This window comes from Nicotiana tomentosiformis, chromosome 9 (assembly GCF_000390325.3).
Source record: "Nicotiana tomentosiformis chromosome 9, ASM39032v3, whole genome shotgun sequence".
NCBI classification, from domain to species: domain Eukaryota; kingdom Viridiplantae; phylum Streptophyta; class Magnoliopsida; order Solanales; family Solanaceae; genus Nicotiana; species Nicotiana tomentosiformis.
The window spans coordinates 102,650,062-102,663,157 of NC_090820.1; the positions used below are offsets into that span (position 1 = coordinate 102,650,062).

Genomic DNA, 13,096 nt, shown 5'->3' on the forward strand with positions numbered 1-13,096 from the left:
TCCAACTACTAAATCAACATTTACAAGACTTGAAAAACCAAGATTTCAACAACGCAGCAGCAACAACAACAACAACCTCAGTGTAATCTTACAAGTGAGGTCGGGGTACAAGTGAGGTCGGGGAGGATAATATGAACGCTGACCTTATCCCTACTTTGTGAAGATAAAGAGGTTGTTTCCGATAGACCCTCGGCCGAGGAAAAACGTAGTCACAGCATAATTGAAAAGAAACACAGCAAACAGCAGTATAATGGATATTGAATTTCATCTTGCTTCAGAACCAACAGTTGTATGAGAAGAAATAATACATGAAGCTACCGATAAATGAAGGCGATTTGCAGTGTAAAACTGCAATGTTAATACTTGCCAAGACTCAAATATATACAACAAAAAATTAGATAAATCTGACACCTAAAGAATCTTAAGAACTTCATGCTGACTTTTCGGAAACAACAGTTCCTAACCCCGCGATTGATATACTGGAAAACAGGGAAGGAAAAGAATAAAATTTTAATCGATCAAAATTTTTAACTGAAATTAGGATCTTTATTTCCAGCAATAATAACTTTTCTATGACGCTTGGATTTCCTCTCTCTCCCACGCTTCGTGGGTATCTTTTTGAGAGGAGTAGTTATGACGGTTGATGTTGAAACTATAGGTGAGGTCTGTCGCGCTTCAAAAATTACAGGCGGTGGAGGATGAACAATTACACTCGCACGAGGTGGAGTTGGGCGCTCAAGAACGTCTCTATGGTACCCCTGCAGATAGCAACAAAACAAATCTATCAATTAACAAGATACAGCTATCAAACAGCCTCTCTGCCCTTCTAAGGGAAGGAGCAAGGCTGCATACATCTTACCCTCCCTAGACCCCACTCGTGGGAAACTACTGGGTTTGTTGTTGTTGTTGTTGTTGTTGTAAGATACACCTATCTAGCACACGGCAATTAAATCGGAAAAAGGTCATCTTGACAAGTAGCTAAAACTATTACTCCCTCCATTTCCTTCCAAGGGAATGGCAAGGCTGCGTACATCTTACCCTCCCTAGACCCCACTCGTGGGAAACTACTGGGTTTTTTTTTGTTGTTGTTGTTGTAAGATACAGCTATCTAGCACACGGCAATTAAATCGGAAAAAGGTCATCTTGACAAGTAGCTAAAACTATTACTCCCTCCATTTCCTTTTATATAGCGGTGTTTAACTGAGCGCTGAGTTTAACAAAAAAAGATTTGTGGCACATTCAAAAGTACCCCGAGAACTTGTGACATTAAACATACCATGACAGTTCAAAATGGCTATAAGAGTACGTCATATAGGACAAATTGGAAAGTTTAAAGTTGGGTTATCAAATAGAAACACGTCATTCTTTTTGGAACGATTAAGAAGAAAAGAGCATCAGATAATATAGAATTTGAGGAAATATCAATATGTGGACCAGCAATGGCAATTACAAAGTTGTGTCCGTTCACAATCCAGAAGGTAAAGAAATGAAGATTACCTGAATCACAAAGTTGCGCCGCTCACAATCTAAGAACATATTCACAGTCCAATTTGTCTTTGACATGATCTTATCTCTCACAATAGCAAAGCTAATTTGGTCTCTTGGAGTAAAACGGTCCACTTCATTAAACCAAAGGCAAGTAAAAAGATTGGAGATTGGATTGTGTTCCCTTATTATTACACATCCCTCAGGGACATCTGACATAAATAGCACGTTAGTATGATTATCAGACAGAAAACGGGCAGGAACTACGAGCAGAAGGTAAACAAAGATGAAAAAGAGGATCACACTCTTACCACTTGTAATAGGAAGTTTAGCCCTGGAATATGGAGTTAAACCTTCCTTTTTATAGAATTCAACCTGAAAGTCGATGGAAGCGTTGTCGAACTTTGCAGCTGCCTTATTAGCTTCTGCTTCTACAAATACATCGAAGCGCTTGTAGTGCCTTGATATTGCAAAACTGGCATTTTTTCTCCACAAGAACCTGACATTGAAATGAAAAAAACTTGAGAGCGAATCAACTTGTGAAGAACAATAAAAGCACATTTTTATGAACAAGTCAATTTTCAACAAACTTCTACAACCATTTACCAAAGGAATCCCCCTTAACATAGTTATCAGTGATAAATAGGTCCAACAATTCTGAGATGTGCCTGAATTTGAGGCCATAAAAACCATCTCCAATAAATGTATACTTTGCTGGCATACATATTTTTCATTTTTCTGTTGGCATGTCGCTTAAGCATGTGAAGGCTACTTTAATAAAATCATTTTTTTCTTATAGAGAAAGACATGTAAATACACCACTATGAAACAAAGGCGGACCCAGTGCCTCCATCAGACTTTCGATCTTAAAGGTTCCAAGCAAAATATATGACCGTTTTTCAACATATATATACTTATATATTCAGAATTTTTGCCGAAGTTAACAGGGTCCAGTGACCCCTCTTCTACAAGCATAGGTCCGCCTCTGCTATGAAAAGAACCACCTCAGCACAAGATGCTTATATTCCTCTTATAGTAAATTTTGGCTGGAGAAGTGTCGCAAACACATCTAAAAACAAACTTGCAGAAGCATTACTTACTTTTGCTTCTTTATCTTTCTTTACTTATACTTGTCCATATAGGTGGCTACTGCAAGTATCGCTAATCGCTAAAGTTTTAAAAGGAGAAATTCAACGTCTTTAGTCAAGAGACTAAAATCAACCCATAGAAGGGGAAGCCAATTATGATTTTTGCTTTCGCATATATGAGATGTGGATTGGGTCTTAAATATACCTTTCAAGTATTTGATATGGATCCACAACAAGCTCAAGTTTTCCATCAATCCACAGAGAATAACGAGCATTAGGGAAAAGCCTGTGGAGTAGAAGCTTTGGAACCTACAGTGTTAACAAATACATGTCACAAATTATTCAATCATTATATTGTCTATTTCTCCATAAGGTAACAAAAATTGGGAAGAAATTAGATCACTGTCCCCGTTTAAAATCAATGTTAAGTATCATATAGGCAAAGCCAAAAGCAAAAGATAAAATGCCTTCTGCAGCTAGAATATGTATAATATGGTTGTGCATCAAATAAAAAGGGCAGCCCAGTGCACAAGGCATCCTGCGTTCATGCAGGGTCCAGGGTAGGGCCGTACCCCAAGGGGTGTGATGTAGACAGCCTACTCTAATGCAATCATTAGTGGCTGCATCAAATAAGAATTTGACAAAACCATGAAAATAAATGCACTTTGTGCTTGCTCATTACAGTAGACAACGGAACTCTATCTATTTCCAGAAATAGACCTATTTAGAGTTCGATTCAAGAGCCTGTTCAAATTGTCGACTTCAAGATTTAGAACACAAAAGCTCCCATTTAGGCGGAAAGTTGGTTAAGGATCCAAACTTCAGATCTACGAAGGAAAAGATATCGGCAACGAATAATTACCTTTCCATTTCGCCGCGGATCGTTGTAAGGTAGGTTATGAACAACAACAATTCTCCATAAACCAATTCTCATGCTACTATTTAGCTCACTTGAATTTCTCAAAAATGCTTCTGTTTCTTCATCCACGAACATATAGAAGCAGGCATTTTTCTTTGCATATTCGCTGGTATTCTTTGGTTGCCGTATCAAATCAAAGGCCCCTTAACAAGAGTATATTTGTTAAAACTAAGGTCCATCAGATACAAGATGCAAATGTAACAAATGAATGATCAGTTGAAAGATCAATACCAAATATTGCCGATGCCACCACGACACCTTGACAAGATTCCATCTCAACAAGGTCAGAATCGTCAATGTCAAAACCTGTCCGATGTCCAGGCCTGGTTCCTCTGACAAAACTGTCAATTGGACGTAAAATGAAAAAATCACAAAATACACTAAATCAGAGGATCTTGTGAAAAATGCGACGATCTTTGTTATAAAGTTTCCAAGTAGAGAAAATAGCATACCCACAATGCACACTCATTGTCTCTCTTATATCATACGAATCATTTCTCTGCATCAGTGAAGGATATCCGCCGAAATCTGAACCTCCAAACTCGGTTTTACTTGGATTTTCTTCATGGATGTATGTCAAATTGCTAACACCAGGAGAAAAGGACGGTGCATCCGGCATTAATGCAATAGCTTGTTCAACAGGAAGGTAGCACACAGGACATGCTGAAGAACATAAGGAATGGAAATATGAGGTTCAGGTTCAGCATTTAGAAGTTATATATTCTGACCTTCAATCCATTTTAAGGAGAAAATTTTCAGAATACGACAAGATTGTAAAACTTACGCCGTGGTCCAGTCCTCTTCTTATCTGCTGGCGGGGGTGGCAACGTGAAGCCTTCACATGGATTTCCAGGAGGAAGAGTATATCCTTTGAAATATACAGGAGGAGGAGGAGATTGGATAGTTGATGCACTTCGGCCAACATTAGTTCGTTTTATTGACTCAATATTCCTATAAATATAGTTATGTACAGTTTCTGGAGGAAACATCCTGTTACTTATGGAGGTGTTAAGTTCCACTGCATCTTCACCTATAAATGAGTCGAAAACTCGATCTTGTCAGAAGGCAGAAAAGAATTCTTAAGAGATGAAAATTTAAAATATGTACAAGCACCAACATATGGAACAGCCGGATAGAAAGTATTTCCTTAAAAACGAAAGTAGAAGATTGAACAACAAAGGTGGTCATTAAAAATCGTCAGCATAAACTAGACGAAATCAGGAACTCTCCTAATCAGGTAAAACCTTAAAAAGAAAGAGCATACAAGTGAAATGATGAACTTTGAGGCAGCCAATTAATATTTTACCAAGCAAACTATAACCACCCGATAACACCACATAAGAGCCTCCCAGAAGCTCCACAATACTTATGGCATTAACTCTATGAATTCACATAAATAAGATTTTCAGTTTTGTATTAGTGCTTAATAAACAAATTCTCCATCTTAATATTTCCAAGTACATGAACACCAAAGATTTGACATCTAACTATAATATATGACAAATCATACGTTTCAGAAAGAGGCAATGTGCTAGAGTTTAGAGACCAAACCTTTGCCAACATACAAGACCCACAGAAAAGCTGCGGCAGAAACGACACACAACAGCAGCATCCCCACATTCTTTCGAGGGGCGAATTTGCAGATCCGGAGAAACAATCCCTCTTTCTCCTTAAACAATTTAGGGGGCTTTCTTGATGGAATAGGAGGTGTTGTTTGGATTGGTGAGGAGCTGTTCTGAAATAGCTGTTGCTGCAAAGAGCCATAACTTCCTGAAGAACGAAGACCCAATGATCCTGTAGTCATTGTTGTCCCCTCAATCTTGCTACTTCACCTCTCATTTCCCCCCTCCACTCATCCACATCCAAAACTCTATCTTCCTACTAAAGTTTGAATCTTTGCACTAAAATTCACCGCCAAATTTAGAATACTTGAACAAAATCAGCTCAAAACGCCAGAAACTTCTCACCACACCAATTAGGCAATGCCCAATCTAATAAGAAATGCACCAAATTTACCAAGAAAAAATATACCCAAATAGCCAAATGATCTCTAGAGTTGGAATCATTCCTCTCTTGCTTCTTTATATTCCTAAAGTTTGAATCTTTGCACTAAATTCACCTCCAAATTTGGAATACTCGAACAAAATCAGCTCAGAGTGCCAAATCCAACTCTTATCTTCCTACTAAAGTTTGAATCTTTTGCACTAAAATTCACCTCCAAATTAAGTACACTTCAAGAAAATCAGCTCAACATGCCACAAACTTCTCGTCACTCGAATTTGGTAATGCCAATCTAGTACAAAAAAGGCACCAAATTCCCCAAGAAAAAGATACCCTATTGGCCAAATGATCTCTAGAGCTACAATCAATCCTTTCTTGATTCTTTATCTTCCTACTAAAGTTTGAATCTTTGCACAGTAATTCACCTCCAACTTTCCAACACTTCAAGAAAATCAGCTCAAAACTCCACAAAACTACTCACTGCACAAATTTAGCAATACCAATCTAATAAAAATGCACCAAATTCACCAATAAAACAAAGACCCAATAATACAAACAATCCTTTCTTGCTTCTTTATCTTCCTAAAGTTTGAATCTTTGCACTAAAATTCACCTCCAAATTAGGAAACTTCAACAGAATCAGCTCAAAACGCCAGAAATTACTCACTGTATAAATTTGGAAATGCCAATCTAATAAAGAAAATGGACCAAATTCACCAAGAAAACAGATACACAATTAGCCAAATGATCTCTAGATTTACAATCAATCCTCTATTGCTTCTTTATGGATCTAATAACAACAGCCCCACTTCACCAAAACTGCTAATACAGAGCCTTAAATAGTAAGAATGTAAAAAGAGTGTGGCATTTTAAAGCAAGTGAAGATGTAAAGTTTGCATCTTTATCTCAAATACAAACAACCCAAATCAAGAAATTGTATACATATATATAAAAGTTTTTATTAAAACATACAAAACGGTCACATTCAGAACCAACCAATCAAAACCCACTACTCAAATTCAATCCTACCAATCAAAATTGGAAGAAAAAAAATTGGTTCTTGAAATATAGAAAATTGCAGTGGCAATAAATTACAAATTATTGCCACTGAAATTGAGATGAGGTAGAAATGATTTATAGGGTTTAATGAAACCAATCAAATCTGAGATCACAGTTCACGAGTACTTATTAATTTTATTTTTCTGGAGTTTATTTTCCATTTTTATGGAGGATATTTCTGCAAATTTTATTGTCTTATTTATATTGTTCTATATATGTAGATCAATAACTGGAAATTTTAAAAAATAAAATAAAATATAATTGAGGCTAGCATGCGCCATGTGCGCGTGATAACTGGACTGTTGTCTGCACAAAAGGGCCAAATAAGTACACACGATTTTGACATTGCTGCTTAACATAATTAGTTGCTGTTGGATGACAGTTTTTAGCTTATTAATCACGTAATTAACGGTGACTTCTTAATTACACTAATGTAATTAACTCTCCTTTGCTTGTTGGAACATAATTGGAAGAATGTATATAATTTTATCCAAACACGTAATTACTCGTTAGTAAAATTATTTTTGGGAGATTTTCTTAAATAGTAGTGTTACCGATTATATTTTTCATCATGTCAAGATAAATTTTGGAAAAATAGTCTCGTTACCAGAATTTTGAAGGATACTGCTAGAATTTTAAAATATGCTTCCATATTTTAAAGTACACTATCATAACTTTAAAGCACGTTGCCAGAATTTTAAAGCATGTTGCCTGAATTCTAAAGCACGCTGCCATAACTGAAATATTTGACAGGCTGCTTCAAAATTCTGACAGGAAACTTTAAAATTTTGGTGCGGGACTATTTTACTAAATCTTTCTTAACATGATCAAAATATTAACGATGATTCCAAAAAGGTCATTCAACATGTGTGTGTATATATATATAATCAAAGTTATTCTTTTTAAATTTTATTCAAGTTTTTCACATAGATCACGATCGAGGAAGTTGAAAATATCGACCAATGTAACTCAATAATAATAGTCAGGAGATCACTGAGATTTCAACTCGAGATGCCAACTCATAATATTGTGATTTGATCTAAAATCTCTTCTAACTATTGTATTATCCTCCTGGAAAATTTACTATCTTCTCTTGTTCTCCATTTTGTTCACTTACCATATTTATCATCCTCATAACTTTGATTGATGAGAATATGCCTTCAATATATTTGCAAATGTGACCATAAATTACCAAGGTCCTAAATTGGAAAGGTGACCAAATCTTTCTAACTTGTTTGCCATGTGACCACACAAATTGATGAAAATTTTCATTATTAATCAATAGAAAAGGAAAGAAGGCAGTAAAGAGACCAATAATTATTAAACATAAAAGGTAAGTAAATAAATATGAAGAGAAGGTTTCCCCGTTAGGGTCGTAGAGGTTTTTTATTTTAGCTAGGTTTGTTGTTCTGCACTGGTCCGACTAATTCAATTCGCATCATATAAGCCCATTAAAGAGGAAACAATTCCCTATAAAGATTTCTTATTAATGGTGAATATATTCAAGAGAAATGATACTGTATAGCATCTTTTAAAATAATAGTCGAAAAATATATTATTTTGTATATAAATACATTTTGATATGTTATATATATAAAATATATAAATTTTATATACCTTTAGGTTATCAAATATAAATAATTTCTGCCGCGGGCAAAAAGTGATATTTGCCCTATAATTTATTTATCTCGCCACGGTGCGTAAAGGTCCAATATGTACAATTACTACAAAAGAATTTTTAATTTTCTTTTCTTTTTTCCAAAATAAATTTTTGATGGCTAAAATAGAAACATGAAGTCGTTAAATTGCCCAAATGACTTTTGTCACTCTATTGGGGCATCTTCCCATTTCTTTGAAAGTATTATTGATAAGTCAATAAAGTGCAATAAAATCACGATCTCGAGTAAACATTTTTCAAAGAAAGCGGCACTGTTTAACAGCTTTAAATACAGCTGTAAATCATAGTACATGTTTTTATTTAGTTCTCACTTAAGTTATTTTAAAATATGAAATTTTGCAATTTTAATCAATAAAATTTATTGAATCAAGTATCAAGATTGATTAGGATGTCACTTGCTTGATTTAATACAAAGTAAGCATTTGAACAATATTTGGTTAAATTTGAAATAAAAAGTATTTCGAAAATTAACTTCCAAAAAGAGTATTTAGTGGTTGAATTTTTTCCTTGGACATAACTTTCAATTACAAAAACAATTTGAAGATTTGTAGAATCATATCACTTGAAATACTTTTGAAACAAAATTTTTAATATTTCAACACCATATAAAATACTGAAATATTATTTATGGTTAAAGGGGCACGTCAAAGCGACCTATAGAGTGGACATTAGTATAAAATATTTTTCTTTTTGCGAAAATAGCCAAATTGGTTTAGTTGTTAGCCGGTTTCAAGTTTTAAGTTTATTTTTACCTCTTGAAATATATAAATAGGAAGTCATTATTCTAATTACTAGTGTTTGGACAGATGTCTATTTTGGCACTATTATTTATCATTACTTTTTATATTGTTTCAAACATTATTCTTCCAATTTCAATTTAGTCATTATGTCATATATTTAAAAATTATGATTGATGTATATATTTTAACAAAGCAATAATGCAAAGTATTAATTCTTTTTACCCAAAACTTAGAAGAATTCATTTCTTTCTCTTTGTACTATCCTTCTTTTATTTTTTATATATCATTGTTTGTTAAAGTTTATTTGCTCCAATATTTGCAGCAAATGAATTGATGCAACACAACACAAATATTTTGTTTATAATTTTCACTCTTACTCTAATTTGTGATTTTTGAGGTTAAATTATTTGAATTATTACAAGCAGTGAGTGCAAGTGGGTATTTTTCATATAAGACATTCCAACTTAATAAATAAATTGACTTCCTCATTTTGTGATATTATTTGATTTTGAAAAGATCTCTTTTTTAAATATGATGCATGTATCTGCATTTTCTTTATTACTAGGGGTAGGGGGACAGGGTAGAGCGAATATTGCGTAACGGGATTCGAATTAAAAGCGATTTCGCATTTTTTAACTGCATGCGATTTATAAGTCGCAATTACCAAATACGATTTATTAGTCACAATTTCTCTACCTACTCCTCTGGACAGTAACAAAGGATTCATTGAGATCGATTCAAATTGGACATAGGGATTTTGTGCGTTCAAAATCTATTTATATATCGTAATTGCGATATATATCGCGATAAGTGGCAACTGTCAAATGTGTTATAACTCGCAATTGTCAAATGCAATTTATTAGTCGCAGTCGAGCGACCTAGAGAGTAGACATTAGTATAAAATATTTTTATTTTTGCCAGCACAAAGAATTGGAAAATAGCCAAATGGGTTTAGTGGGATAGCCGGTTTCAAGGTTTAAGTTTACTTTGACCTCTTGAAATATATAAATAGGAAGTCATTATTCTAATTAATACTAGTGTCGGGACATATGTCTATTTTGGCACTATTATTTATCATTATTCTTTATATTGTTTCAAACATTATTCTTCCAGTTTCAATTTAGACATTAAAAAATATGATTGATTCTTTTTTTGTCAAAACTTAGAAGAATTCATTTCTTTCTCTTTGTACTTCATTCATTTTTGATATATAATTGTTTGTTAAAGTAAGCATACAGCCAATAAGCTAAGATATATATTAGTTGAGTTCATTGCATTGGATCAAAATCTTTCTGTTTACTTTTTGTTGCTTAGATTTGTTTACCTCTAATAGTTTAATGAAAGTCTTTAATGTTATTAAAAGTTTACTTGCTCTTGATATTTGCATCAAATGAAATGCAACACAAATATCATGTATATAATTTTCATTGCTTAATCACTTAACTATGATTAAGTTAATTATAATTAAGTGGTATATACTCTAACTCTTTATAATTTTTAAGGCTAAATTATTCAATGTATTACAAAGAACGAGTGCAAGTGAATATTTTTCATATAAGACATTCAAAAAGGGCAAAAGACAGTCTCGCAGTCTCGTTTATAAAGTATTCCACATTCATGCAGGGTCGGTAAGGATCGTACCTCAAGGGGGCGTGATATAGACGGTCTACCTTAAAGCAAGCATTAGTGAATACTTTTACTGCTCGAACTCGTAACTTGTACGTCACACGAAGATAATTTTACCGTTGCTTCAAGGGGTGTGATGTAGACAGTCTACCTAATACACGCATTATTGGTTACTCTTACGGCTCGAACCCGTGACATGCATGTAGGTCACACGGAGACAACTTTATCATTGCTTCAAGGGGTGTGGTGTAGACGATCTACCTTAATGCAAGTATTAACGACTGCTTTCACGACTCGAATCCGTGACCTATATGTCATACTGAAATAACTTTATTGTTGATTCAAGCCCCTTGCATTCCAACTTAATTAATAAATTGACTTCCTTGTTTTTAAGTTATTCTATGGGTTCCTGATTTCCTATGAGCCACCAACTTTTGCAAGTTGGAGCTGACTGTATGCCTAAGCAAGAATGTTTTTTCGTTGATGACATTATTATTGTGTTTTAAAAGCTTCGCCCCCCCCCCCCCCCCCCCCCTTTTTTTATTTTGTGGCAAAAGCCTTTGATATAACTATTTTTCTTTGGCACTTTAATTCAGCTAGCTAGTACCCTAGCTTTGCTCTCTCTTTTGAGTAGTACTTAATATGAGTAATTACCACATTAAAATAAAAAAAAAAATATCTAAATTTGGTATTTACATCAACCAAGTAAGATAATCTATTAAGAGTTGTAAATAAAAGTGATAATATATTTCATTTAATTATGATTAAGCAATATTAATTAATGATGGTGTAAATACAGAGTGGATTAGTGTGTATCTGTTCAGGAGGAGGTGGACAATGAAAGACATAAATGAGCTAGTGATGCCAACCAACTCGACAAAGACATTCAAATGCAGAAAAGATAAGAAAGACATATTGAACTTGTATTTTCCTAAGCCGACTTGCACACGACCGTCTTTTTTTTTTCAATTGAAGAGTCCGAATCTTAAGTTTTTTCCCGCTAAAACAGTGGCTTCATAGTAATTGGACTATTATAATCAAATAGTACATTTTCATCTGTCAAATAATTCGAGAATATCACATCTTTCTTTTTATTTTTAAGCACAATCAATTCCGAATGCTTCACCATTTTTAACTTTTTGTTCTTTTTCAAAATAGAGCAATTTAAGTTGCTTAGATTTATGTTGGTGATAACGTAGGGAGATATATATATATATATATATATATATATATATATATATATATATATATATATATATATATATATATATATATATACCTAAAATTATACGTCTTGATTTTTATTAGGACCCAAGGAAGGAGGGGGGGAAAGGTAATAAGCGAAAAGAAGAAAAAAGAATGGTAAAGGGGTAACAATAATAAAGACTTTAAAAAGAAAAAAATAATTCTTCTCATTTTCTAATATTCTCCATTAGTTAAAATCTGTCCCCTCTAAAATTAGAGTAATTAACCTAGCTAGGTAAAGATATACTCCGTTTCTTGTGCACTCCCCTTAAATATCGACTGCATAGAGTACTTTAAATCTTTTATAAATTTTGGTATTTGGAAAATATAGAAAGTTTTCATTTTTTGGGTAAACATTTTTCCATTCTTCCAAGTTATTTTTGGATTGGACGTTCAGATTCTTTCACATGATATTAGAGATAACTTCGGTTTCATTTTTATTTTTTCTCTACATATTTTATTGACCTGAATTTTTCTATCTCAATTGTGCAATTCTAAAAGACCCTGAACAAGAAGAGTGAAAAAGGTCAAATTTGAAGGGAAAATGACATTGTATAGTCGCTCTTAAAATAATAGCCGAAAATATATATTTCGTCCGTTCACTTTTACTTGTCCACAATGGACTTGACACACCCCTTAATAAATGATAAATGAAGCATGTATTTTATCCTAACACCCATAAAAATAATAGTATTTTAAGAAGTTATGAGAAATGATTTGAGGAATGAGTAGTTAATAATAAGGATAAAACAGAAAAAAAAATTGATTTTTTTTATTTGTTAAAATTGATAAATAAAAGTGAAAATGTAATTTTTAGTATAGTGAGCAAATAGAAGTGAACGGAAGGAGTATATTTTTGTATATATACACATTTCTGTATGTTATTTACAAAAAATATAAAAGCTTTATATAATTTTACGTCTACTAAATATAAATAGTTTCGTCCTCCAACTAAAAGTGATCTTTGCTCTAATTTGAACGATACTGCTGAATCAGAAGAGAACAAAGCCTGAGCCACTTTGCCCCACCCATTGATATACTTGTTCCCGAATATTCATTTTCTTGTGTTTACTTTTTATATAGGCAAAATACCTTAAATCCTCCCTAAATTTGGCACGCATTATTGGTTACATCCTTGAACTATCTACGCGATACTTGGTTATTCGATAGTTGTTACCCCCTGGACGATTTCATCCCAGGAAAGTAGTATGCAGTCGCCTGCCACGTGGATTTTTCTGTCTATGTGGCATTTTTT

The 13,096-nt window shown here is 33.6% G+C and overlaps 1 protein-coding gene across 2 annotated transcripts; it reads right to left on the bottom strand.

Moving 5' to 3' along the window:
• Nucleotides 1–242: 242 nt before the first annotated feature.
• Nucleotides 243–6,759, bottom strand: LOC104086046 (probable hexosyltransferase MUCI70). 2 transcript variants are annotated; one of them, XM_009590198.4, is made up of 9 exons: nucleotides 5,044–6,752; nucleotides 4,277–4,522; nucleotides 3,945–4,155; nucleotides 3,724–3,833; nucleotides 3,436–3,635; nucleotides 2,779–2,882; nucleotides 1,797–1,984; nucleotides 1,498–1,697; nucleotides 243–758 (listed from the first exon to the last, which is right to left on the bottom strand). In XM_009590198.4, exons 1-9 carry the CDS (start codon nucleotides 5,294–5,296, stop codon nucleotides 528–530), a joined length of 1,743 nt encoding a protein of 580 aa, XP_009588493.1. In that variant the 5' UTR covers nucleotides 5,297–6,752; the 3' UTR covers nucleotides 243–527. The 2 variants fall into 2 exon arrangements, with proteins under 2 accessions (XP_009588493.1, XP_033509257.1); XM_033653366.2 differs by having other exon boundaries at nucleotides 1,498–1,984; nucleotides 5,044–6,759.
• Between the last annotated feature and the right edge of the window lie 6,337 nt (nucleotides 6,760–13,096).

Bases quoted from the DNA above. Each gene is read 5' to 3' on its own strand.
- LOC104086046 (XM_033653366.2), bottom strand. From the start codon at position 5,296: ATGACTACAGGATCATTGGGTCTTCGTTCTTCAGGAAGTTATGGCTCT. The intron at 4,523-5,043 runs GTTTGGTCTCTA...ACTCATTTATAG, and splicing joins GGTCTTGTATGTTGGCAAAG to GTGAAGATGCAGTGGAACTT. The intron at 2,883-3,435 runs GTAATTATTCGT...TTAACACTGTAG, and splicing joins ATCCGCGGCGAAATGGAAAG to GTTCCAAAGCTTCTACTCCA.